At 39.0% G+C, this 26574-nt stretch overlaps 1 protein-coding gene across 10 annotated transcripts in view; it reads left to right on the forward strand.

The window, feature by feature from the left end:
- SYNE1 (spectrin repeat containing nuclear envelope protein 1) overlaps positions 1–26574 on the forward strand; it is a 442116-nt gene that overhangs the window by 300052 nt on the left and 115490 nt on the right. For 6 of the 10 annotated variants that reach the window (XM_082474323.1, XM_082474327.1, XM_082474330.1 and 3 more), the window contains 9 exons: positions 4027–4161; positions 5109–5218; positions 10508–10664; positions 13527–13658; positions 13859–14014; positions 14596–14805; positions 18940–19041; positions 23290–23409; positions 24974–25174. In XM_082474323.1, the coding sequence (XP_082330449.1) occupies positions 4027–4161; positions 5109–5218; positions 10508–10664; positions 13527–13658; positions 13859–14014; positions 14596–14805; positions 18940–19041; positions 23290–23409; positions 24974–25174 (1323 nt within the window). The remainder of the gene's footprint in view (positions 1–4026; positions 4162–5108; positions 5219–10507; positions 10665–13526; positions 13659–13858; positions 14015–14595; positions 14806–18939; positions 19042–23289; positions 23410–24973; positions 25175–26574) is intronic. The other 4 variants (XM_082474328.1, XM_082474332.1, XM_082474334.1 and 1 more) reach the window with 1 other exon arrangement.

The following is a 26574-nucleotide window of genomic DNA, read 5'->3' on the forward strand; positions in this document are numbered from 1 at the left end:
TCAAGGTTTCATCTCTGGGATAGTTATCATTTATCAATCTCCAGTTGTGCCCTATGCCTAGAGGCAGGTAGGAAGGGAAGGGCCAGCCTAATACACAGGCACATCTAGAGGTTAAAGAGGGGAAGGGGTGCTGGCACAGTTGCAAGGCCTCAGGGCCTGGGAAGGGAATATAAATGAGTGAAGCTGACCCAGTCAGGACCTAGGCAAGCTGGTCGCCTGTCAAAGAACCAGTTGTTACTCAGCTCCAGAATTTACAGGAAGCATTGCTAGATCTTCCAGAGAAAGCATATTTATACCTAAAATTTTCCAATTTTAAAACATTGACATTTTATTCTAAAATTTTAAAATAATTTGTGTGCCAAACAAAGCATATCCAGAAGCCAGGCTTGGTTCTCGAGCTGTCGCTTTGGAACTGCCACTCTGAAGTCTCCCCAGCCTGGTGCCACCAGTTACTGAGTAGGTGACTCTGGGGCAAGATTCTTGAACTTCCCAAAATTTGTCTCACTGATGTTTTCTGATCTGTAAAATAGGGATCATAGTAGTGTTTAACTTTTTAAAAAAAATGCTGAGGATTTTCATGCAAGGAGCACTTAACAGGAAGTGCTCCAGTCTCAGTATAATAATAACAGCAACTGTTTGCAGACCACATTCTTTGGGAGGAAAAACTCCTGACATGCTCCAAGGCCTGGTCTGAGACTGGTAGGGCTGGTGCCCACACCCAGCAGATCCTGCCCGCCCATGGCCACAGGGATTCTTCACATTGACTAAAGTTCTGACTGCCCGAAAGTGTAAGCTTCCCTGGGGATACTGCTGTGTGAAGTGTAAATACAGAAAAATGTGGCAGTGTTTGCACTGAAATTGGTCGTTGTTTGTTTTAAAGTATCTATAAATACCATCATCTTTTCGTCTTATGAGTTCCCAGGATATAAAATATTGATTTTCTAAATACAATCAGAGCTGTTGAGGAGATTATTTTTCCAACTGCAGGAATAAAAAGAGTCCTGTTTACATTATTATTGCCGGGAAAAGGATTATTTACCCGCGTGTAAAGAATTCGGAGTTGATCTAAAATTAACTAACGTTAACTGGGGGGAAAAAAACTTCCATTGAATGTGGACGTCAGTGAAGTTGGGTTTGCATAATTCAGGAGAGCTGGAATACCTTCCTAAATCATGTGTGACCATAAGCACATAATTCCTCAGTGCTAGTTATCTGTAAAATGGTCATATGTCTTATGGCCATTCTTTTTAACTAATTGGACTTCTAGGCATATCAGTGAATAATCCATTTAGTTCTCCCCACCCCACCCCAAAATAGTTTCCTTCTCTATATGACACAGGCATATAATAACATCTCTTGAGTTACATGATGTCTTTCTTTGTAATAAGTTTAAATCATTTTCACACATTATCATTCATCTAAGGAACAGAGTTCACCCTATATAAATAATGAAATGCTTTATAAATAAGTGTTTTATTTAATGTTTAGCATTCTCTAATCCTCACTAATGTTCCAAGGAATGTTCCTGGCAAAAATGGTTACTCTTCTAGTATTTCCAAAATAAACAGCTCACATAGCCCCACCCAGGCGGGACCATGTAATCCACCTTATTTCCTATTCCCTAGATAGGTCAGAAAACTGTTATCAGACCTCAGATACTGTAATTACCATTGTTTTATTCCTTCTGTCAATGCCTTCATATCCCAAGGGGAAAGGAAAAGAAATTCGAACAGCTTCTTAATCATTTTTTGCTTCCTGTGGTCCAAGACTGATGTTTCAAAATGATGAAATCAGCCAGAGAAAAATTGGCTAACTGAAAAACCAAACCTGACCACAGAGAAAATGCATACTAGGCATCTGTTTTTGATGCTGCATAATCTCCTTTTTTCTAAAGCTGTGGATTCAATTAATCAAATATGAGTCCCCTTCTTAGATTTTGTCTTAGAATCTGAGATGTGTCTGTGCATGTAAAAGCGGTTAAGTTGTCCTTAAGACCTAAGATTTCAATTGTTATTTTTCCAAGTACAATTGGCATTTTTCCCCAGTGTGAGGAATTTGAAATCAGAGCTCTCAGTCAGACTATAGTTACCTGCAGAGAAGGGTGAGCTGGTGCCCTGAGGAGTTTCCACGGGAGTCTTCAGGCTGGGCTCTGAAAACAAACCTTTACTGAAGGGCAAAGCAGAGAGGAAGTGGCTGGAGCCCACAAAAGAGAGTTCGCAGGTCAGGGCCATGGCCCTGTTTTGTCACCGGGGCTTTGACTAGGGATGGCTTTCAACCTGTTACACTGACTTCTTTGGGGTCATTGTCTACAGGTCCGTTTTGACCTGCTGTTTCCTCCTTGCCTGGAAAAGGCAGGATCTCTCAGAGCTTATTCTGGGTAGGTGGAGCGGTCTCAGATGGGGGAGACTGCTTTATGCAGAAATGTGTGGCCTTCAGTCCTGGAGGAATGCCGGACCACCCCAAACCTCCCACCTTCAGGAAAATCACTGCTTCTCTGGAAGAGGCACTCCTGGGAGGGCGGGGAACATACTGACCTGGGTGTCACTAGCCACCTGAAGGTCCTGCGAAATGCAAATAACATGTTTTAGGCCAGTGGCATGCCAGTTGTTCTACCTAAACCACATTCTTTTACTGGGGAGCTGGATCACCTTAAAGGAAAGCAAGTACCTGTGAGCTAAGGTGGCTCAGAATCTGGAAAGGATGAAATATAAATAGTACCTGTAGGTTTCACTGTTTCCTTCACTGCACTTCAAGCACGGATACCGCTGTTGCCAAGTTCATGATCTGGAACATTTTACAGTTTAATTATGAGATTCTATTGAGTAAGACAGAGGGGAAACAGCCCCCATCTATTTCTCTGTAAGAGTTAGTGTACAATTCTGAAAATAAGAGGAAGAGAAGGGTCTTTGTGGGCAGTCAGGCGGGCTGAGCTGGGGTGGCTGGACCCCATTCCGTGGTCAGATTCGGCAGAGAAGAGCCAAAGGCCGGGACAGCAGCAGCTCGGCAGGATGACTCTTCCGTGCAAGCAGCCTAAAGAATGTTCCCTTTCTCTGCGCCTGCCCCGGCCCCTCCCCTCGCTCCAGCCATGCTTGCCCTGTCTCTGCTCTTTCCGAGATGCTAAGTTTCTTTCCCCTACAGCCTTTGCTCCAGCGGTTCCCTAGGCCTGGAGGCCCCTCCCCTAATCTTTGCCAGCACTCCACACACGTTGTCAGCTCTGAAGACGCCTTCCTGCCCAGCCTAAGAAACCCTTCCCCTTCACTTTCCATCCCATTATCTAGTTTCACATTCTTTGTAGCTCTTATCACCATCCCAGTTTATCTTGTTTGTTTATTGTCTGTCTCCCCAGCAGGGCCCTTGTCTGGCTTCTGAGCTGAATACCACCCAATGCCCAAAACAGTACCTGACACACAGTGGGTGCTGATACGTATTTAGTAAATGAGTCATACCGAAATGGTGTAATTTATCCTTTGACATATAAATATATGGGAGTAGAAAGGCACTCATTCAGAACTAGTTCCATTCTGATACACCGTATTTTAGGGCCTGTTAAATTCCGTCAGGATAGTCTAGCAGGAAGAATAAACTCCTGCCCGGGTAATAAGTAATTACGTTGGCTTTCTCCTTTAGCCATACTTTGTCAAAGTCAGAGTGGCAACAGATGGCAGTGGAGTCTAGTCCTGGTGGTGACAGTAAAGGAAATAATATCTAGAGTTATATTCTCATGGAAAAAATTCCAGAATAATATGTGGTGACCACATCAGTCAGCTTAAAATCCTAGCCTCTAAAGGACAGTTTTTCCCCCTCAAGTATTTTTGAGTATAATCATCTATTTATTGTTCTCCCTCCTGCAAATGCCATACATTCGGTGGGTTTTGTGTTACCTTTTTTTTTTTTAATGTGGTCTCATGTCCAAATGGAGCCACTTTGGTATCATTATTCAGACCACACTAAAAAGGAGCCGTCACTCTGTTTTGGTTAAGGTCTTCCAGTGGGTAGTATGACTCTTGATTTCTGCCTCGTTTAAAGCAGGGGACAGCCCAGGAGAAGGAGGAGAGCGATGCTGACCTGGCTGCCACTCAGAGCCCCGGCGTTCAGGAATGGCTGGCTCAAGCTCGGACCGCGTGGACCCAACAGCGACAGAGCAGCCTCCAGCAACAAAAAGTAACGCACTTCCTGACCTTCTCGCCTGCAGATAGACCAAACAGACACGTTGAGAGAAATGTTTTAGAAGGACAAGTTCCTTCTGTACTAAAGATAGAATGCCCCTTTATCTTCTCTTTGGACAGAAGCAGGACCTGGCTGTTTCCTTTCCATGTACTTACTTGTGACCACTGGAATGATTGGTCATTTTAAAGTCAGTTCTCTAAGAAAAGCTTGTGCTTAGTTTTAAAACAGTGTTACTCAGTTATAATCTGCCCTCTATTTCTAGTCTTGCCTCTATTATAAATAATGAAAACCTCAGAAAGGCCTCTGAGAATTGGTAAATGTCTTGAGTTACATGTTTTTAAAAGAAATGAAATTTGCTTTCAGCTCTCAAGTAGATACCATCACAAAATAGGATTGCAAATTTCTGCCAGGTGAAACAAATGAGCTTTGATGACTGAGAAGGATTGCTCATTGATATCTTAACTTTATGGATAGGGCATATTAAAATATTTTATCAAAGAGTAGAGACATTTATTATAAATAATGAAAAAGTAAAGCTGAGTCCATTGATGATCCAATTTATCAAGTGAGTGGGAAATTGAAGAGAGCTGTTGCTCTCAAGGATCTCTTTCAGTTAGAACAAGGCAGTATCAATTTTTGAAAAGTGAAAGTGCATTTTGTACCACTTGAGGGCACCATTGCCCAGCAAAATTTTCTTTTCTCATTGATTTTTTTTTTTTTTCAAGATTATTCAGAGATTATCTTTTATCAAAGCCAAAGAAAGCTACAGAAGACTTGGAGACATGTCTGAACAGTTACCTAAACCACACCTTTTATGTAATGTGCAAACTTAAAAACTTACTACCAAAGTTCTCTGAGAATTTTCTAGACATAGAGCTGTGATTGTAGACAATAATCGTAAAGTAACAAAGATGTTTTTCTTTGTCCTTTTCCTTGAGCAGGAGTTGGAACAGGAATTAGCAGAGCAGAAGAGCCTCCTCCAGTCAGTAGCCAGTCTTGGAGAGGAAATTCTAACCCAACACTCAGCTGCAGAGACCTCTGGTGGTGTTGGGTAGGTTTCTTTCATTCTTTTTTTTTTAATTCACTAGTTTGTTTTATTTTTTTAGATTCCATGTTTAAGTGATATCATACAGTATTTGTCTTTCTCTGTCTGACTTATTTCACTAAGCATAATACCCTCCAAGTCTATCCATGTTGTTGCAAGTGGAAAATTTTTCATTCTTTTTTATGGCTGAGTAATATTCCATTGTATATATGTACCACATCTTCTTTATCCATTCATCTGTTGATGGACACTTAGGTTGCTTCCATATCTTGGCTACTGTGAATAATGCTGCCATGAACATTGGGGTGCATGTATCTTTTCGAATTAGAGTTTTTATTTTCTTCAAATATATACCCAGGAGTGGAATTGCTGGATCTTATGGCAGTTTTATTTTTAGTTTTTTGAAGAACCTCCATACTGTTTTCCACAGTGACTGAACCAATTTACATTCCCACCAACAGTGTACAACAGTTCCCTTTTCTTCACATCTTTGCCAACATTTGTTATTTGTGGTCTTTTTGATGATAGCCATTCTGACAGGTGTGAGGTGATACCTAATTGTGGTTTTGATTTACATTTCTCTGATGACAGCTTACCATTCTCTTCTTGTCGCTGTTTTCCTGACATTTGAAGAAATGTAAACATCTCACTCAAAATTTTATTTTGAACATCTGCAAAAATTTAATCATTTTGTTTTCACTTTATGATGTTAAATTTACTTGCATTTTGAACATTTCGTTGTGTAGCATGAGTATAGCTAGTAATTATAATGGCTAACTTGCTTGCCCTCTTTCCACTACGCTTAGCATTTCTGTCTATAGAAGATGCTAAGTTCATTTTTAAAATCAAATAAGAAATGCATTATAAAATTAGATTCATGATGTTTCTGACTGAATAATTATATCTAACTGCAAAACATTTTCCCTACCAGAGCTAATCTTCCCCTAATATCATTCTGAAAAATAAATGTACGTGCCTTCTCAGTATCTTGAGTTTTCTTGATGATCTGTTTCTACAGTTTCTGTATATAAAGTCTTTGAGCTTTGAGTCCTGGTTTGGAGTAGAGACTGAAAGTCTTTTACACAGGAAAGTAAAGTGTTGAAGAAAAATTAAGGAAAGTGGAGAATTTTCAGGTTGAAGATTCTGGTTTAAAAGGTAGGAAGGAAAATAAACTGAAGAAGAGTGGAAGTGTCCCTGTATTTTGAGGCAGGTCTGGGTTTTATTCCAGTTCTGTATTTGTCACCATGGAAAAGTAACTCAACTCTGAGACCTTGTTTGCTTATCAATAGAATTAGAATAATAATTGACTACCATCATCACAGAAGGGCTGTGCTGTGAACATTGTGGATGTCAACTGAAAGGATATATAGGAGAAGTATCTTTAAAATCTAAAACGTTAGAAAAAAAAAAGTTTCCGCGAAACCTCTGTGTTCATGCAATGCTAACAGTTGAAATTCAGCAGCTTCCTTTGACAACCATCATGTGTCAAAGAGCTTTAACTCCATGGCCTCCAATGTTTTCATTTCTGAACGTTTGTTTGGAGGAAATACATGGTATAAAGATGACTTTTGATATTATTTATAATACCAAATAATTAAAAAGACAGAAATGCCCATTAGTAAAAAAAAAAAAAAAGGCCTAAGAAAAATTTTATACCTATATAATCTTAACAAAAAACTATGTAACAATATCAGAAAATGTATATGTGGTCCTAAGTAAAAAATGTGATATAAAATTGAATGTATAGTATATGTATGAGTAAGAACCAGAGTAGATGTGGATGATCAAAAGTAACTTTGGCAAGGGTAGATTTGGAGATTTTTCTTTTCCTTTTTTTTTTTTTTTTTTTAAGTTTATTCAGTTTGACATAAAGTTGCTGACATATAACATGCGTGTTGACTATATATGTATATACATATAAGAAACAGGAAGATATTCAAGGAAAGAAAAACAAAACAAAAAGCAGTAAAAATATTGATACAACTAATAAATATCAATTTCAAAGAATAGGAATGAATACTATTATAACATCTACGGTCAGGAATTCCATTAAAATAACCCTAATACTGTACAAATTGTGTTAAAATATAATGGGGTTTTAAAAGTCCCTGTTGTCCTCAGGCTTAAAAGTGCTGATAAGGCCATAAACATGTGTCTGTATAAATCTAAAACGAGGAACGCTATTTCGACTCTGAGTAGAGACTTGCCTTCACTTTGCATTTTCTTTTCTTTTTCCAGTTCTTCTAAGATGTTTATTCATCCCTCATAGTTTTCTGAATATTTTTGCCAAACTCTGTTTTTACCAAGAACCCATCCACACATTGCCTCCTCATCGTATGTAGAGTCACGAAAAGCAGCCGTAGGAATATTCTGCAACTTTCTTGCCATGATTTTCTTCTCTTTCCTTGGCCTTTAGCTTTGGAAAGGAGCCAAATGAAAGACAAACAGCTATAAATTCCTCGTTCAAATATAAAAATATTTTAAAGAGAAATTTGCAGTGCAGTACTGGCTTTCTGTAGAACATTTACTCCAAATACTTATAAATTCTTTAATTTTTGTACAAAATCTTTAGAAAAATCTCCTTTAAATCTAGTTGATGACAGAGCAGCCATGCCTTTCAAGCCTTTAGGTAAATATACCAAGCAAACAAACAGCCATAAATTAAACAATATCCAGAAGTCAAAAGAAAAATATATGTATATATCTTTAAAAGAACAGAATAACATTGCTAGGGAAAAACTTTATATATTCAGCCTTCAACATATTAGCTGATTTTCTAGGACTATCAAGTGTGAATTGGTTTATGCCAGAAAATCCCTGTGGGATGGGCATGGTTTGCTTCATGGCTACAAATTTCATAAATAAAGAATAAGTACTATGTGGCGTACGGGAGAATTGATGGAGGAGTCCTTCCAAGATCACTAAGGAAACTCAACTGGAAATTAATTGATATAAATATCAAAGGAAAAGAAGAATATTTTCATTGGGAAACGAAAGGCTGTGTTCTTATTTAAGACTAATTTGCTGGTGGCATTATATATGTGTCAATGCTTAAACATAAGAATACATAGATATTAAATATCCCCGGGAGGTTTTTTTTTTTTCCTTTTTTGGCCACACAGCTTGCGGGATCTTAGTTCCCTGACCAGGGATTGCACCCAAGCCCTTTGCACTGAAAGCGGAGTCCTAACCACTGGACCGCCAGGGAATTCCCAAATATCCCCAGGTTTTATACTAAATTGTTATGCAAACATAAATGAATTAAAAGTGATGCACTGCAGTCCACCACCCCAAAAAACAGCACAATAAAGAACGTTAATTTCAGAAGAATTTTAAAACTTGTTTTTTATTTAAAATGCTTTTTAAAAAGCAGAAAAGTCCTTAGGGAATTCCTTGGCAGTCCAGTGGTTAGGACTCTGCACTCTCACTGCCGAGGGCCCAGGTTTGATCCCTGGTCAGGGAACTAAGATCCCACAAGCCGTGGGATGAGGCCAAAGGGAAAAAAAACAAAGGCAGAAAAATCCAGAGACTAATATAACAAACAAAATTAGAGGTATCAATTTTATTTTGATATTTTTTCACTCAGCATTACTTTTTTAGATCAATCCACGTTGATACATATAGATCTAGTTTTTTCATTTTAACTGCTTAACAGTATTTTAACTTGTAACAATAACAACTTACCCATTTTCTTATTGATGGGCCTTTATATTGTTGCCATTTTTTTTGGTTTTTTGCTATTACTAGCATTGTTGAACTTAACCTCTTACATGTCTTTAAGTGTGCAAGTGAGAAAGATTCTCTTATATCCTAGAAGTAGAAGTCCTGCATCATAGCCTTATAGATAATTTTTTAAGGTTTACTTCAACAGACCTACCTAAAGAAACTGTTGTATTCAATACTCATTCTGAAAAGAATTGGCTTTGGGGTAGTATATAGTATTATTCTGCCAATGAACTGGTTATTTTTTTTTCTTCACTTGAGCAAAAGTTTCCATCAAAGTAATAGTAATGGCTATCTAGTACGGCTTTCGGCTGACATGGTTCTAGTTAGGACTTCAAAACCCCTGACAAACTAGGACCTATTGGAACTTGGGTCCCCCAGATTCTTATCATTGCCATTACCATTATCATTAGGCCCCATTGATTGAGTGGCTGTATTTTACCAGATAGGGTCATAGGCATTATGCATATCTTCTCTAAATTTAATTCTCATACTTCTGCAAGATAGGTACTATCTTCATTTTAAAGATGAGAAGGTTGAACTTCCCTGGCGATCCAATGGTTAAGACTCTACGCTTCTAATGCAGGGGGGCGGGGGTTCGATCCCTGGTCGGTGAACTAAGATCCCACATGCCGCACGGCACAGCCAAAAGGATAAAAAATTAGAAAAATAAAGATGAGGAAATTGAGGCTCTGAGAAGTGAAGTGACTACCTCAAAGTCACAAATCTAACGTGCTGGAACAGGGAACCCAGATCTGTCTCACCCGCAGAGCCATAGTCTCAGATGCTACCTTATGCGTCTCTTTAAGGATGACCCTTCCACATTCTGTACTCCTATTCCCTGTCCTGAAACCTGTCCTGTGGTATTTTCCTTGGACTCAGGGTGAAAACTCTCAGTAGACTAGGCAGCATTTTTAGGGCTTTTGAATTAGTTTGTGGGCTATTTGTCAAAGGATACAAGTCTTTCTTTTTTTTTTTTTAATTATTATTATTTTTTTATTATTTTTGGCCGTGTTGGGTCTTCGTTTCTGTGTGAGGGCTTTCTCCAGTTGCGGCGAGTGGGGGCCACTCTTTATCGCGGTGCGCGGGCCTCTCACTATCGCGGCCTCTCTTGTTGCGGAGCAGAGGCTCCAGACGCTCAGGCTCAGTAGTTGTGGCTCACGGGCCCAGTTGCTCCGCGGCATGTGGGATCTTCCCAGACCAGGGCTCGAACCCGTGTCCCCTGCATTGGCAGGCGGATTCTCAACCACTGCGCCACCGGGGAAGCCCAGGATACAAGTCTTATCGTCTACTTTCTGGTTCTAAAAGTTACAATTATTTTTATCTTTAATGCTGAGCTATTTTCAGTGTATTTTTTAAATTATTGTGCTCATGGTTCAATTATATGAGTAAGAATATACTTGCTTTACTCTTAGTCTCAAGTTTTCTATTTTAATTTATAAAGTATAAGCTAATGACTGAAATAATCTGGTTCCAATTTTAGAAGCCAGATCTAGTACACATAATAAATTACCTAGAACTTATTGCCTTTTTACACACATTGTAAACTTAGATTATTTATTCTTCTAATAGCGAAAAACCTGATGTGTTATCCCAGGAGTTGGGGATGGAAGGGGAGAAGTCACCTGCTGAAGACCAGATGAGAATGAAATGGGAAAGCCTCCATCAAGAATTTAGTACCAAGCAGAAACTGCTTCAGAATGTTCTGCAACAGGAACAAGAGCAAGTGGTATCGAACATTTTGCTTTTACATATTAACTAATATAAAAGATGTACAGCTTATGCTATGGGAATGAATATAACTGTGCAACAACCTGTATTTCATTATCAATTCCAAAATAAGACATAAAACAAATTACTCATCCTACACTCTTCTTAACAAGCCTGTTTCACATATCCCTTTATAATTATATATTTATATGTGGAAATTTAGTTGACTTCTAGATACTGTTTTCCTCAGAGAAGATTAATATCTGATGACTCATTAGTGTAAACCATTAAATTTCAAATGGGCCCCCCCATTTTTCCCACAACTTTGAAAATTAAGGATGCAAATTAAGGATATACACATCCAGGCCAAAAAAAAAAAGCTACAAATTTGTCAGTAAGTTATCAAGTTATCTTATTTTCTATTGCTACTTCCAGTATTTAATCGTTTCAGAAGATCTTACTGGGAAACACACTGGGACCTCAGTGGGGCTAAAGGGAGGGGAATTCAGGGGTCAGTTACAGTGGTCACTGACCCATCTGCACGCTGGTTCCCAAGATGGGTGGGTACTTGTGATGTTGGACTTGGTTCCAACAAGCAAGCCAAATCCAGTGGAATTAAATAGAGCAACCGAAGGTTCCAGATAGATAATAGCTATGAGTTCACCCTAAGCAGAAGCCTGAGAACAGCAAAGAGTCAGAGGGATTCACCCCTTAAGAGCTAGTCAGGGAAGCCTGTGATGCTCAGCACAGCTGTGGTCCAGCAGGATGCTGGAGATAGAAGCCCAGCCCAGGCCCTGGGTCAGCCCTGCTCTGGCCGTCCCACCATGGTGGTATCATCAGAGCAAGTTCTAAGACCTTCACTGTGGATCTGGGGAAGCTGCTGTTTTCACTGCTCTGCTTCGGACCAGCTTAGGAGCTGGGAGAGGCTGACCCCAGAAGAGAAAGGGTATCGATAATTACAGAGCATCTGAGGAGGGAAAGGCAGGAGCTGACAGAGCGGGCACTGTAGGGCAGGTACACCTTGCCAGGATCACCTGAAAGGGGGATGTCTAAAGGTCATAGCCTGTCCCCCATCTGCTGAGAGCCGTGCGTAAGTCGTACAGAGCCATTCGTCTCTGTCTCCTTTTACAGCATCTTGTGGCATTCACATGTTCTCGCTCCCTGGCCAGGGCCTTCTTTGCCACTGTCCACAGGAACATCACCAGCTCTGGCCCTGGAGAATAGAAAACCCTCCCTTTCCAGAGGCAGTTGTCTCGAAATCATACTCCACCCTGGCACACAGGGCCCTTATACCTTTTGCATGGACCTCCTACCTGTGTTTGAATGAATCCTTCTTCACACCCCTGATCAAACATTCCTCAGACTCGTGGCTTGAGTTCTTGATTTCTGATGTAGATCTCCTGGACTTCCGAACAGCACTATTCATGTTACAGGATTTCCCCATTCCTTTGTCTGTAAGGGGTATTTACAGTCCTAAATGGTGGACCGCAGCCTTTTCTGAGTATCCTAAGTCAGATAAACCTGGGATATTTCTAGTCACGCCCCACGCTTACTTACTGTTCTTCATTCGTGAAACGCCCGACCCCTCATTCTGCCTCTTGTCCATTCAGCTTAAACACTTGCATGAGTCACCCATCCAGCATGGCTGACCTGGACGTCTCCTCCATACCCGCTCTCATCTCGGAGAGCTGCCCTGTCAGCACTTTCTTCTCTTTGGTGTGGAGAGGTGAGAGGAAAGTACAGGAAGAAGTAGTCTGGCTATGAGTTTCCAAAAAGAAAGGGAATGATCTATTAGGACCATATTTTGTGTTCTAGGTGTTCACATAACAGTGCTGTGGTGAGGTTGACATTATCTCCCTTCGTAGATCAGTCAGCTAAGGCTTGGAGAGATTAGATAATTTCTCAGGGTCTTGTGACTAAGAAGAGGCAGAACTGAGATGGGGATGCAGGTTTGTTTAACTCCAAAGTCCCTCCTTTTTCATGTTACCTTACTGACAGTTTTGTACCCTGGATGATATACTTAACTAATCTCAAGTGTAAAAACAGGCACTTTTTTTTTTTTCTTTGCCTCAAGTTCATTAGGTCAAAAGGCGTCAGTCTTTCAGAGCAATGTTTCTTTGTTCACTTCCCCTGTATTTAGCATCTCTGTGCAGAACACCTGGCCTCAGGATGAGATATGGCTCCTGCTTCTCGGAACCTGTAACCCAACTCAGGAAATACTTTAGACATTTCTGAAAAATTAAGCAGCTGGGGAGGCTCCGTTAGCAGGAATTAAAAAGGAAACGAAAGTTAAAAAAAAAAAAGTGGAAAGTGGCTAGAAGAGGTGTGGAATTTAAGGCAGTGGATTATAAAGAGATGCTGGGTGGTGAGCAGTGCAACCACAGTGGGGAATGAGCCTGGCATGTTTAGAGGATAATGAGTTAATCAGCCTGAAAAGTAAGGGGAACATGAGGTATTCTAAACAATTACAGGACACTGAGTGAGCTCAGAAACATCATTAAAACGTTTGAGTGCTGGGCCATATCATAGCCCTTACTGGGGAGACGTTGTGTTTGCCTAAAAGAGTTTAGGGGGGAAGTAAAGCAATCAGTGCTAAAACCAAGATTAAGTTGAGAGGAAGGCTATGATAAGAATTTAGGCATGTTTTTTCCACTATTTTCTTTTCTCTCTTTCTTTTTTTCTTGGTCCATCAGGGAAACGTTGCCATTGCTGAATCTGGTCATCATGTTTATTGGACATGGTGTGTTGTAAGGTTGTTTTTCTCCAGCAGAGGTTTCCATAAACACAGTTTTTCCAGCATCTGTTTCAGTGTTCATTTCTAAATGAGAACACCTGGATAGAGTACATCTGGTCCTAAATAAACTCTCCTGTCTGCCTGCAGCTTTACAGCAGGCCAAATCGGCTCCTGTCTGGCATGCCACTGTACAAAGGGGACGGACAGGCCCAGGATAAATCCGCAGTGACGTCTTTGCTGGATGGATTGAACCAGGCCTTGGAGGAGGTTTCAGCCCAGGTAGGGTGGTGCGCTTGGTCTGCTTGTGGATCTGGGATCCCAGCGGGTTGCTCCACCCCTGGGCGTGAGCTGTTGAGACCCAGCGCTAGTGATTAGCCCAGAAAGGCAGAGCCACTGGACCCCAGCATCTCATCCTGGTATTTTTCTTTGATTCCTCAAAACACTGTAATTAATCCTTTGTTCCTTCCTTTTTTTCTCAGGGTGGAGGGACAAAGAGGCAGAACACTGACTTGGAGCAGAAGTTATACGATGGGGTCTCAGCTACCTCTACTTGGCTGGATGATGTGGAGGAACGTTTATATGCTGCCACAGCACTTTTACCAGCAGAGGCGGAAACTTGCCTCTTTAACCAAGAGGTAGGTTTGGCAGCCCGTGTCTGTGAGGGTATGACATTACACGGCACTTGAAATGCTAACATTGGATAATGAATGTTATGTATAAAGAAGGTCAAGCATAAAACAGTTCTAATAAGGGACAAATGAGGTGTATTTCCAAGCAGCATAATGCAGAAAAGAATTGCCTAAATATAAAAAGCTGTCAAAGATATTTATGTTTTGTATTTTTATTCTTTGTCTTGTGTATGTAGGAGGTGGAAAAAACTGAGAACTCTGTAGGAACCCTGTTGTATATTGCAAGCTTCCACATATGAAACACAGACTAAAAATAATAATTATGAATTTCTAAATGGCACTTTAGAAAGCTCATCTTTTCACCAAATATTATATATTAGTGTTAGCAAATGATGTAAAGTTTCTGAGGAAAATAACAGTAACTTGCCTAACATTTATAGAAGTGTAAGAAGTGGTCCAACTTGCCTTAGATGTAATTATCACTGAGCAGCATGAGAGATATAGTGGACTTCCTATGAGGAAATGACTCGATTTGTATATGAATTCATGGATCTAAACATTGAAATGCACTTTCTTATCAACCCCAGACTCTTGCCAAAGATATTAAGGAAATGTCTGAAGAAATGGATAAGAACAAGAACTTGTTTTCCCAAGCCTTTCCAGAGAATGGTGATAACCGAGATGTTATTGAAGACACTTTGGGTTGTCTTTTGGGCAGGTTATCTTTGCTAGACTCAGTAGTAAATCAACGATGTCATCAGATGAAGGAAAGACTTCAGCAAATACTAAATTTCCAGGTAAGACATTATCAAGAGATGTTTCACCATCTTCCAGCTACCTTCAACAATAAACAGGATCTTATCGAGGTATGATATAGACCTACCTTTTTTTTCAAAGGTACAAAGAGTAAGAACATTACAGAAAAACAAGGGGGTTGAACTCAAGGAATAGAAAACAAAGTTTTATGCTCCTAGAAGTGGAAGGTTGAGAAAATCAGCCAACCAAACTTAGGGCTGAATAGAACTTTAAATTCAACCAGTGAAGCTCATATATATGGCATATTATAATGATAATTTCCAGTTGATAAAACTGGAGTTTAAAACATACGACCAAAGAAACATGCAGGAAGTAATAAAAAGCATCCTTTGGGAATACTTACATTCTAATTGAATTTTATTTGTAGCAAACACAGAAGATTTATAAAACAAGATTCATGTAATACCTGTAATTAGGGCCAAGGGGTTGATGTAAAATTTTGATTTCCAAAAAAATACTGTGAAGTGTCAAATAAACGTACCACTAGCCAGGAAATGTGGAATTTTCTAGATATTCGTCTAGAAGGACAAATTATCATTGCCTTCCAGTAGTTTACATTCTTAAAACTATAAACTAAAATTATCACAAACATTTGTGTATCATTTCTCTATTCACAAGAAATCTTCACATGTATTATTGACATAATAATAATATTATGATTTTATCACGTACTGCTATATAACCTTAGCTGCTTCTCTGACCTAAGTATCCTCAACTATTAAATCATGCCCACAGTAACTACCTTTTAGGACTTTGTGAGGATAAAATGAGTTAAAATGTGTAAAATACTTTAAACAGTGTCTGAAACATAGTAAGCACTCAGCAAGTTTTGTTACTGTTGCTGCAGTTAATAGTAGTATTTATGATAATAGATATAGAATCTAAAACCAATGGAAAAGTTAAATTATTTCTCCAAGTTTATTTAACCATCGAGAACTAGAGCCAGGATTTGACTCAAAGAATGTTTGTATATTTTATATTGTTAGGATGATGGCGAGGGAGTTGGAGAAAAGTAGACCTAGTCAAGATATATTTGGAAGGCAGAATCAATAGGGGAGCATCTGTTTGGATCTGGGCAACAAGAGAAAGGGGCACTGCTGAGTAACTCCAGGGACTCTGATGTGAGCATCTGGGGGGCATTGGCTGACAGAAAAGACAGATGGGAGCAGTGCCATGGACCAAGGGGCAAGACTGGGTCGCTAGCAGTATCACTGGCTGGGCAAGGATATCGGGTAGAATTAAAATACTCTGGTGAATAGTCACAAGTCTGTGGCTTAGAAGAATGACCTGCATTGGATATTTGCATTTGTATCTGTTGTGCTGTGTAGTATGCAGAGAGGAAAGAGCATTTCCCTTTCAGTTAGAAAACCTGGGGTTGATTATTTGGGTATTTTGTCTTGAATGCAAGATCTGATTGCATGTACATCTGTACATACTATGTCTAAAATCAGCTAAACTGTTGTGCAACTTATGGAAACTTGTTTCATTACTCTAAAATTCCTCTTGCATAAAATAACACACTGAGTGTTAATAGCATTCTAGTCAATTGTCCATGAATTGAGGTGGGTTAAAAGTGCAAATGGGTGTATCACTAGGAGGCATGTTTCCCTTTTTCAAATTGCGTTCTCTATGCTAGTGTCTTTGGTACTTTTAAATTGTTATTGGTAATCATAGCCAGTCAGAGTAAAAACTGAACTCAACATGAATACTCTGGAACTTATTTTGGGTAGAGGATCAAGAGAAGAACAAGTAATCTTGAAATTCTCTTTCAATCATGTTCTCTATTTTTCTTCTGCCAACAAGTTTCTACTTGTTGGTGGCCAACTCAAACAAAAACTGACATTTCAAAATGTCTGTGCTCCAATTTAATTGAGAGAAGGAGTTCCGATGTTAATATAATTAAAAGTCAAGTCACAAACCATTTTATTTTACTTTGCACTGAGCACCTGGTATACTATCAGTGCTCAGTGCTTATTGGAATGGTAGCCTTCATTTTCCAGTTAACTTTTGAGTATTAACTTTTGCCAGACGCTAACGTTATCCTGTACCCAACAGACAATCTGGAAAATGGGTAGATGTTATGTAGAAGTATGTTATCTACATGGAATCACAAGTTAATTATCACCTATTCTGTATTTTTGAAACCTTTATTCATAGACTTAAACCCAAATAAATTTCCTAGACATTTTTATAGTTGAATATTTTAAGTTATTTAAAAAGTAAAAAATGAAAGAATTTCTTATTGAATGAGCAAGGCAACACAAATGATTTTAGAACTTGAAACTTCCTGTTTCTCAAACAGCTAGAAGCCCACCTCTTTATGCCCTACAAGTAATTCCAGTAACTGTAAGAAAAAAATTGTGATGTCTGTTATGTGTGTAGTAGTAGATACCTTAAATACCCTGCTGTATCACAAGTGTGGTATTAAGAAATGGTTAAAGCCTTTGGATTTTCATTCTTAAGAAAATATCAACATCCATATGGTTATAAGCACCTCTTAAAGTCTTCTATTTAGTAATTTTTAAATCAGTCATATTCTCTGCTTTACTTTCTTCTTGGCTAGTCTCTTCTAGTAATTAGTGCAGCTTCTAGAAATGTGAACTCTGTTCTCTATTACTTGGAGTAGAATATGATTAATATAGAAAATGTGCTATTAAAAATGTAAAGATGATATACAGGAAATACATACACCCTCTTCATTTCTAACCCATGTTATTTATACTTATCTACTCGTTTAGATTAACGGAACTAATGTTTTTCTAAATACATGTGGGTAATAAGGACTTTATTTCTTTTGAATCTGTTCAAATGAATGGGAACATCTTTTCTTATGCATATAAACAGATAAATGTATCATATCATGGTTCTAATGGCCCACGTGGCCTTACCCTGAACACAGCTGAATGACACAAGCATTATCATAACTCATAAGCAGAACCCTTGTTTCTGGCATCGTTTTTCCAGTGCTGTTCTTATCATTTCTCATTTAGTCTGCAACTAGGCTTGCAGATTGGTTTGGGTTTTGGTTAGTGACAGTTATTGCCTCTTAGGAGCGTATGCTTTTCTCTAAATCTCATGTTCAGTTCTATTTCTTTTTAAACTGCATAATTCACCTACTGTTTTGCTTTAGCCTTGTATTTTGTGTTATAATGCTGCCATATATCCTTAAAGACTTTTTTTCTTCTTTGGTGTGATTATCCTTCTACTCATGAGACAGTCAGAATTTTTGCATCTTGGTACCATACACACATGCGATCAGCTCCCGCTGAAGAGAACGTGATAAGTCAGACTTCAGCCTATGATGAGCAACCAGCCCATCGTAGAAGTTTCTAACTAATAAGAAATAGAGCTTACCTGTTGATATTTCAGGAGAAAAATTAAAAATGTTATAATTCAAGTTTTGTTCCAGTTCATTATCCCTTTTAGAATTGAGCATCAAAATTCTGATAGTTATCTCCTTTCTGTACAAAGTTAACTCAATATAAGTATATTTGGACATTTATATGAGTAATGTTTATGAATAGGCTGAGCTAAGATCTTTTTGTGTTGTCTTTTCATATGTCTTTGGTCATTGTGAATAATGTTTATCTTCTAAACTTCTGGATGGCTTTTTATAAGCTTGTGCAAATTCTTTGAAAATAGGAGAAAGAAGGAAGTGAGGGAGAGAGGGAAGGAGAGGAGAGAGGAAAAAAAGGATCATAATTATTCTTAAGAATAATATTTTTCCCCCAAACACAACAACACCTGCAGGTTGTTTTACTAGCTAGAAGTCCTTAGTGTAATATTTCTGCTGCAATGTTTAAATGTGCTTATTTATTACAGAAATAACAAGAACATTCGGGTGACCAATATTGCTTTTTATCTGTGTACTTCGTCTCCATCTGTGTTGTGTTGGAAATGCTTTGTATAACAAATTCTAGCACTTGTGTAAATTTTTTAGCACTTGTATAAATTGTTACCAGTTCCTTTTACTTTGCCGTAAGATAATATTGTTTCTTCTGGAAACAATTAAATTCCTACCCCTGTATATTATTTCTAAGAATGTGTGTTATATTTACAACCATTTTGAATTTCCTGTTACACATGTTAAGCTTTCCTGTTGTTTCCCTCCTTAGAATGATCTGAAGGTGCTGTTTACATCCCTGGCTGACCACAAATACATCATTCTGCAGAAACTGGCAAATGTGTTTGAACAGCCTGTGGCAGAGCAAATAGAGGTATTTACAGCTGCCTTTTTCCATAAGAGCAAGTGCAATGAGTAGAACTGATTTACTATGAAATTCCAAATATTCTATGGAATATTATTGGCTACTGTAGCATTTTTGTTTGTCATCTATTTTGTTTTTAAGTACCAGGTTTACATCAGATTACATTGACTCTGTCACTTACTTCTGTGTGTAACCAGGAAATGTGAGAGAGGAAAAGGTGTTAGTGACAGATGCTGACCTGAAGGTGTTTGCCACCTAACAATGAGATTAGACATGAACCTCAATGACACTGGACAGGGAGTCAGACCGTCCTGGTAGCATTACACATGAAGCACTATGGATGTTTAGAAGATGGGAGATTACCTTCAGCAGCGGTAGGATTAGGGAACAATTTTGTAAAGAGAAATTCGAACTGGACTTAGAAGTTTGGACACACAGAGACTGGGAAGAAAGGTATTCTAGTAAAGAGGACAGCAAGAACAAAGGCATAAATGTTAGACCATTCAGGGCACTTCGGGAGAAAAGCAAGTAATCCTGTTTGGCTGAACTTAACAATGAGCAAAGGTGATTGAGGGGAAGTAGGGTTCAAAGAGAAAATTTGAAGCAACTTATAGAGCCTATTGAATGTCAGAGAATTTGGACTTTGTTCTACAAACGAGTGGTCAACTTTATTGCTTGCGCACTTCATTGGTTAAAACAATAAGCACACACCACAAATATATGTGCATTTACTTATTTATAAATTATAAGTAGGTACTGTGTTATAAAGCATACACACAAATGAAAATTAAAAATGCATGTGGTTGTATATAAAGGAAAGACATAGTGTTTCATTCTCATCGATCATCTTATACACTTTTGGGTACTTATACTCACCTTGGAGACCACTGGCAGTGGAAAGTCACTAGGGATGTTTGAGGGTGAGGATAAGTGTCAGTGCCAGCTCCTGCATCTGCTGCTTGACATGACAGCTCACAGGGTCAGGAAGCAGGGTATCCGTCCTGAGGCTTCACATAACTGCACTGAGGAGAAGGAATGAGAATTCAAACTATCGTACTGGCAGTGGAAACAGGGAGGAGGGAGGAAATGGGAAGGATGTTACACACAACATCCCATTTCATAAACTAAGTAATTATGGAAATGTGTGCTTTAATAGAATTGCATACCCTAATTTCAGTAGACCTCCAATGGTTCTATGGGTAGGCCATAGGGAATCACCTGAAATAGAAACCACCTCAAAGACTTCTCTATAGAAGGAGATATCTAGATCTCTCTCCCTCTCTGACCATCCAAAACAGTTTGCAAATTTATATGTGAATATGTATCTTTCTGGACCCTAATTTCATCTGTTTTTTAACAGAGATCCCTCATTTTTCCCAAATTGAAAATCATTCTTCCGTGTCATAGCTTCTACCTGAAAGGACCCTTTTTTATTTTTATTTTTTATTTTTGGCTTATAATGTACCCAATCCCAAACAGAATTTGAGCAGCCATAAGAGTGCTTTGCCTTGAATTTCTAATGTGAAATTTAGGATATGTATGATCACAAGTAACACTTTTACTGACTATTGACCAATATAACCAATGTAAATTCCAGAGATAAAAATAAATTACTCATTATTTCGTTGAATAAATGGAAAGCAACTAAAAAAGTGCTAATTCCATCCCTACCCTCCTTGGGTTAAAGAGGTAACAGTAGCAGAAGCATGGGGATATATTCATCTTTTGAGTCATGTCATTCTGACCTAGAACAGACCTGTTGCCCCACAAGCCTGTTGCACAGCTGTCTTCTTCAATCTCCCTTTACTACCATTCTGAGAATTTCCTTCACTTCTCCCTTCTGCTGGGTCTTCTCTTTCCTGAGTTTCAAGTCTTTCTCTTTACTGTATTGCTTCCTTGTTTTCTTAGTGCACATCCTTACTAAGAAAGGATGCATGCTAGATATATTTTTCAATATTTTGCATGTCTGAAAATGTTCTAGTCATATGCTCAGATACTACTCATACTGATAGCTTGGCTCTTTATAGAATTCTTGGCCAGTTCTTTATAGAGTTTTGAGGCTTTTCCTCCATTGTTTTCTAGCTTCCAGTGTTGGCTTGAGGAATTGAAAATTGTCCTAATTCCCAAAGGTCTCAGTGTTCTGAAATTTCACAGTGACATGCCTTGGGGATAGTCTGTTTCATCCACTGGGCTGGGAGCTCAATGGGCTCTTTTGATCTGGCAGCTCTCATCTTTCTATTCTGGAACATTTTCTAAGAGTTATTTAAATATTTTTCATCCCCCCATTTTATCTGTCTCCCTTTCTGAAACTCCTTTTAGGCAGATGTTGGATGTTCTGGTCCAGTCCTCTAACTTTCTTATCAAGGGACATTTCTCTCTTTGTCTTTTTGCTCTGCTTTCTGGAGACTTCCTCAGTTTCAACTCTAAACTTTTCTATTGACTTCTACATTTCTGCTCTCATGCATTTAATCTTCTCAGAGCTCTTTTTGGTTCTGCAAATGATCCATTTTTTGGTAGTATCCTGTTCTTTTTTAAATAGATGCATTGCCTTTTATAATCTCTCTGGTATATTAGTGATTTTGGGGTTGAAAGGGTTTTGGGGGGACTTTGGGGGAGTTTTTTATTTGTTGGTTTTTCCTGTATAATCTATTTCCCTCCAGGTTGCTTTTAATTTGTTTGCTTATTTTGGTCTCTATCTTTCATGTTAGAGGCTTTTCTCAGATATATGGAAATGCTTTGTTGTCTATTCACATTTAGGATGAGAGACTGAATGGGAACTTCATGAATGGATGGGGCTTGACAATTTTGAGATTTATTGAAGGATGATCTGTGTGGGCTATTGGAGAATCCTTGTGTCAAATTTTTTAGGTCTTTTCTTTTGGTCTTTTCATATTCTCCCGCCCACCCCCTTCTGTCTGGAGAGTAGAAACAAGGCTTCAGCACTCTAGGAGACGTAGGGGCTCCACATTCAGCATTCAGTGGGTGTTGTCACTTTATCCCCTTGTTTTCAGTCAAGGACTCAAGCCCACAACTGTGCCTGGTGCCCCTCAGTCCAGAGACATCCGTTTTACCTTCTCCAGAAAATGAACTTTCAGTCTTTCACCAAGGAAGGGAAGAGCCAGTGTGGAATGAGGAAGGGGATCTGGGAATCGAGGTGCTCTTTAAGCAGCTTTCCACCAACCCTCCTTATTTAGCACCCGCCCCATGTTGCCCAGGGTTCCAGAGACTCCTGTTGCTTTAATTTGGTGATAAAGAAACCCTGCTAGCTTAGGATTCAGCTTTCTCAGATTTCCTAAGTCAATTCCCATGTATCCTTCTGATTTTCAGCTTGCAAAATTTTGTTGTTATTACCCTCTTTCCTGTTTCCTTGCCCTTGTAGATTTATGAAGGAAAAACACACCAGAAAACAAGCAAACAAAATATTGGCAGTGGTTGTAGTGGGGACTCAGGAAAGAGAAAATAAGACACGTGTGTTTTATCTGCCATTTGGAGTCCATGTTCTTTTCATCCTTCAAGGGCAGCTGAGGTTGCTTTTCTTCCAAAAGCCTTCCTCGACTGCTCCAGGATTCACTGGTGTCTCCCTGCTCCAAAGTCCTCTAACAGGGATGAGCTGCAGCAAGCTTAGTACATAACCGCATTCAACCTTGTTTCCTTTTCTTCTGTTTACTCAGGCTTCCTAAGCAGACTGGAAGCTCCTTGAAGGCCAGGTTGATGTCTTGTCCTGCTTCTGTAGACCTCACCCTGGGAAGACAAGGCTCAGCGCTAGCTGTCACTTTCATACTTGATTGCTTGCCCTCCCATTTCGCAATGGAGTAAGCTCTCCCTGACCATGCTGAAACATAGTTTCCTCTTTCCTCACTGCATCTCTCGTCAAAGATGCTCAAAACTGCATTTCAGAAAACCAGAACACGATCCCCTAGAACATCTTAGGCGAATACCTTTTTCTAAAGACGTCCTAAAATCATGCTTCTTTTTCAGGGTGCTATTCACCGTTTCCCTTATTTGTTCAAGGAAGCCATTGTTCTCCCAACCCTCCATGCTAAGCCCTTCCAACCTCCTTACCTTTAAAATATCTGATCTGTAGCATAATAAAGGGCCTTCTTCACTTTTCTGTTTAATAGAGGACCATCATTTTTATGTTGCATGGAAAATGTTTTAGGTGGAGAAGAGAGGAACAAATAAGGAGACATGATAATCATACTTTGCATGGCAAATTGTTTACGGGAGTTTTAATAAAATGTCATAAATCTTATATAGGCAATACAGCAGGCTGAAGATGGGCTAAAGGAATTGGATGCGGGAATCACTGAGTTGAAAAGACGTGGTGATAAGCTGCAGGTTGAGCAGCCTTGGGTGCAAGAACTCTCCAAACTCCAGGTACAGTTTTCTACCAGTGGCATTCAGCTTCAATGGTACATCCTAACTGGAAGTCAAGAAAAAATTATTTTCTCAATTTTTTCAGGCTTTCTCTATAAAATTCATGTCATTTAGGCCCAATTTTTCTTCCAAGTAACTCTTAGAACATTTTCTGAAACTTTTATCATATTTAGTACAATAAAATAATTCGACATATTTTGAGATTTACTGCAGGGCAGTCTGTGTGCATTTGTTGGAGGACCCTTGTGTCAAATTTTTTAACTCTTTTCTTGTATTTTCTTGTATTCTCATGCTTCGAAGATTTTTTTGACATTATTTTTATTCCGATGGCTAAGCATTATAGCATAGTTTAGTTGTGGCATATTATTTTCTACTGTAGAAAATTTAATAACTGGCAATCCTACCTAGAAAAGTTAAAAAAAGGCTATCTACCCTGTATTGTACTACACCCAAAAAAATTTTAAGGAAAAAATACTTAAGCTAATACTTTTAGAAAGTGTATTTTCTCAAGTTCAAAATTATAGTTTATATTTCATACATGTTTGAGTGGAAAAGAGACATTGTTTCAATTCCAGAACAACAACAAAAAATTAAAGGTGGCTGAAATCCAAACAGACTTCCTGGCATCTTTCAGGCATAGAGAATTAACACTTTGGATTAGTGTTTTTCTAAATCTGGCACTTAGGCAAGAATGTGATCTCAGGTTGGTAGGAAGATACTGGGATAGTAAACCAGCAAAGTGTAGCATCTGAAAGGCAACACAGTTAAGTTATATTAAGAAAAACTATGCGCGTGTGTCAGGTTTTCTCTGCACACACGCCTTATTACAGAACCACTGAAGGATTAATAGTATGAGTCCGATACAGGGTCACAAGTTCTTACTTTTGAGAAAATAAAATACCTCTTATTTTAAAAAGAACATTTTTATTTCAACTAGCTCATTCCATTATCTAACATTTCATCATGTGATGAGCCCATGGCCCCGACTCTGTCCTTTTTAGACAGTTTTCCGACAGTACTTAAATGTCAGGTGTAAGAGTCAAGCGTCATAGCTGTAAATAGGCATTAAAGTTGAACTTTTCCAGATTGAGGCATTTTGGCCTGCTAAACCTTCATATGCTACACTAATCAGGTCCATATGGCTCAAATAAATTTTGTATTTGGTGTATCATCGTCCGCTAAAATGTCTTTCCAGCTTAAATAGTTATTTATTTACCCCACCACATTTGGCAAAAACATTGCCTTTTTAAGTTTTAAAGTCTTTCTGCTCACATTAAACTCCTCTGTTTCTGTAGCTCTTTATTTAAGGAATAGTCCCAAATCTGATTATTACTTAGCAGACCAAATGTTGAAGATGCTCTCTTCAGTTACTCTAAAATTAGAAAATTTGAGAGCATGATAAAAATTAAAACTACATTTCCTATGACATTTCCTTCAGCCACAAGAACAATTTGTCAGCATTTTAACCCCACGGAAGCTATTGACATCCTGTGAGCACAGGTGTTAAACGTACCTCATGAAGCGGTAGGTTTGAATTGAGCGTGAGTATCTGTCTGTTTCTTAGGACATGTACGATGAGCTGATGATGGCCATTGGCTCCCGGCGGGGCAGTCTGAACCAGAATCTTGCACTCAAGAGTCAGTACGAAAGGGCCCTGCAAGATCTGGCTGACCTGCTGGAGACCGGACGCGAAAAGATGGCAGGAGACCAGAAAATTATCGTGTCTTCCAAAGAAGAAATCCAACAACTACTTGACAAACATAAGGTAAAAAACAAAAAACAGAGAGAAAGAAAATGTAGTTTTGGAAGCACATTCTCACTCACTGACATGTATTTAGTAAAACCTAACATTATCAATCATTTATGAGTTTCCACTCATATAAGTTACTCTTTAAAATGGTCAACAAATGTATATTCAAGCCCACTGGCACTCAATAGCACAGAAAAATGAGAGAGTATATATTCCTATAATTTTGGAAGTTAACAAAGAATACCAGCCATACCAGTACTTTTAATGATCAGTATCAGCCAGGCTTTCTCCTTCGTAGACTGCAGTGGACAGGAAACCCAGGGGCTCTCTTCAAAGGAGCCCAGCTTCGTTCTTAACTCTGCCCTTTTCCTTTGCATCCCTCATGCCCATGTGTTCATCTGGTCCTAGGTGTTCTCTCCGCTTTCCCTTGTCCTGGCCGAGAACTCCCCACTCTGCTCTGGGAATGCAGAGCTGCCCACTCAGCTCTGGATGGGCTTTATGTCTGTCACATGCATCACTTGGCTCTTCTGGTCCTTAAGTACATGCTCCTCTGGTTACCGTGGGCCTCAGGAGTTTCCTCCTGGGGACGGCAAGTGCTTTTGCTATATAACCAAACTTGGGAGGCCTGAGAGTGTTCCATCAGTGTGTACCGTAACCAAGTTCAGGTTAGACACTGCTCCTTTGTGAAGGAATGCCTGTTTAATGCACACACACACACACAGATTGCATTATTAGTAATATTACAAAAATAACAGTTTTGCCAGTTCAGAGACTCAAGCTCCCAGATAGTGGAAATTTCTTATGAGGAAACTTTAAAAATTCCCTAAGATTACAGATGATTAACATTCTACCATTACATAGCTCTTTGGTGGCTTATAAAGGTAGATTTGGGGGGGGGGGTGCATGGAGAATTGTACTTGTTGCTATTTCTCCCAGAGGTTCTTGTCCAAAACTTTGTGATTTATTAAAGCCTTATCATTTGGCTTTGAAAACATTGCTTTAAAGTTCACAGCTGGTTTTTCTCAAATCTTTGACCATAGCAATAAAATATCATCCTGAGTTATTCCAGAGGGGAAACTGGGATCAATGAGTATAAATAACAGAGAAATAAAGCTCAATAGATGAAGAACTCTAAAAGGAGTAGGCTGCCATTGAACAGACCCCCTCCTGGCCATGAGAAGTCCATCCAAGGCTGTCAGGGGGAGACGGGGTTGTAATAGGAATATCAGCTTTCTGTGAATGTTGGGCTAAATGACTTCCAAGTTCTCTTCCAGCTTTAAGATTCTATGATATAATAATTGTTAGTTAAAAATAATGGTTCTAGCTCCTCCTGACCAGACCATTTTCTGAGGGAGAGCTCTGTGTGACCTTGGGCATGTTGCATTAGACTGAGTAGCGCAGAGTCTGTAAAATGG

Source organism: Balaenoptera physalus, assembly GCF_965194825.1.
Source record: "Balaenoptera physalus genome assembly, chromosome: 9".
Classification (NCBI taxonomy): Eukaryota; Metazoa; Chordata; class Mammalia; order Artiodactyla; family Balaenopteridae; genus Balaenoptera; species Balaenoptera physalus.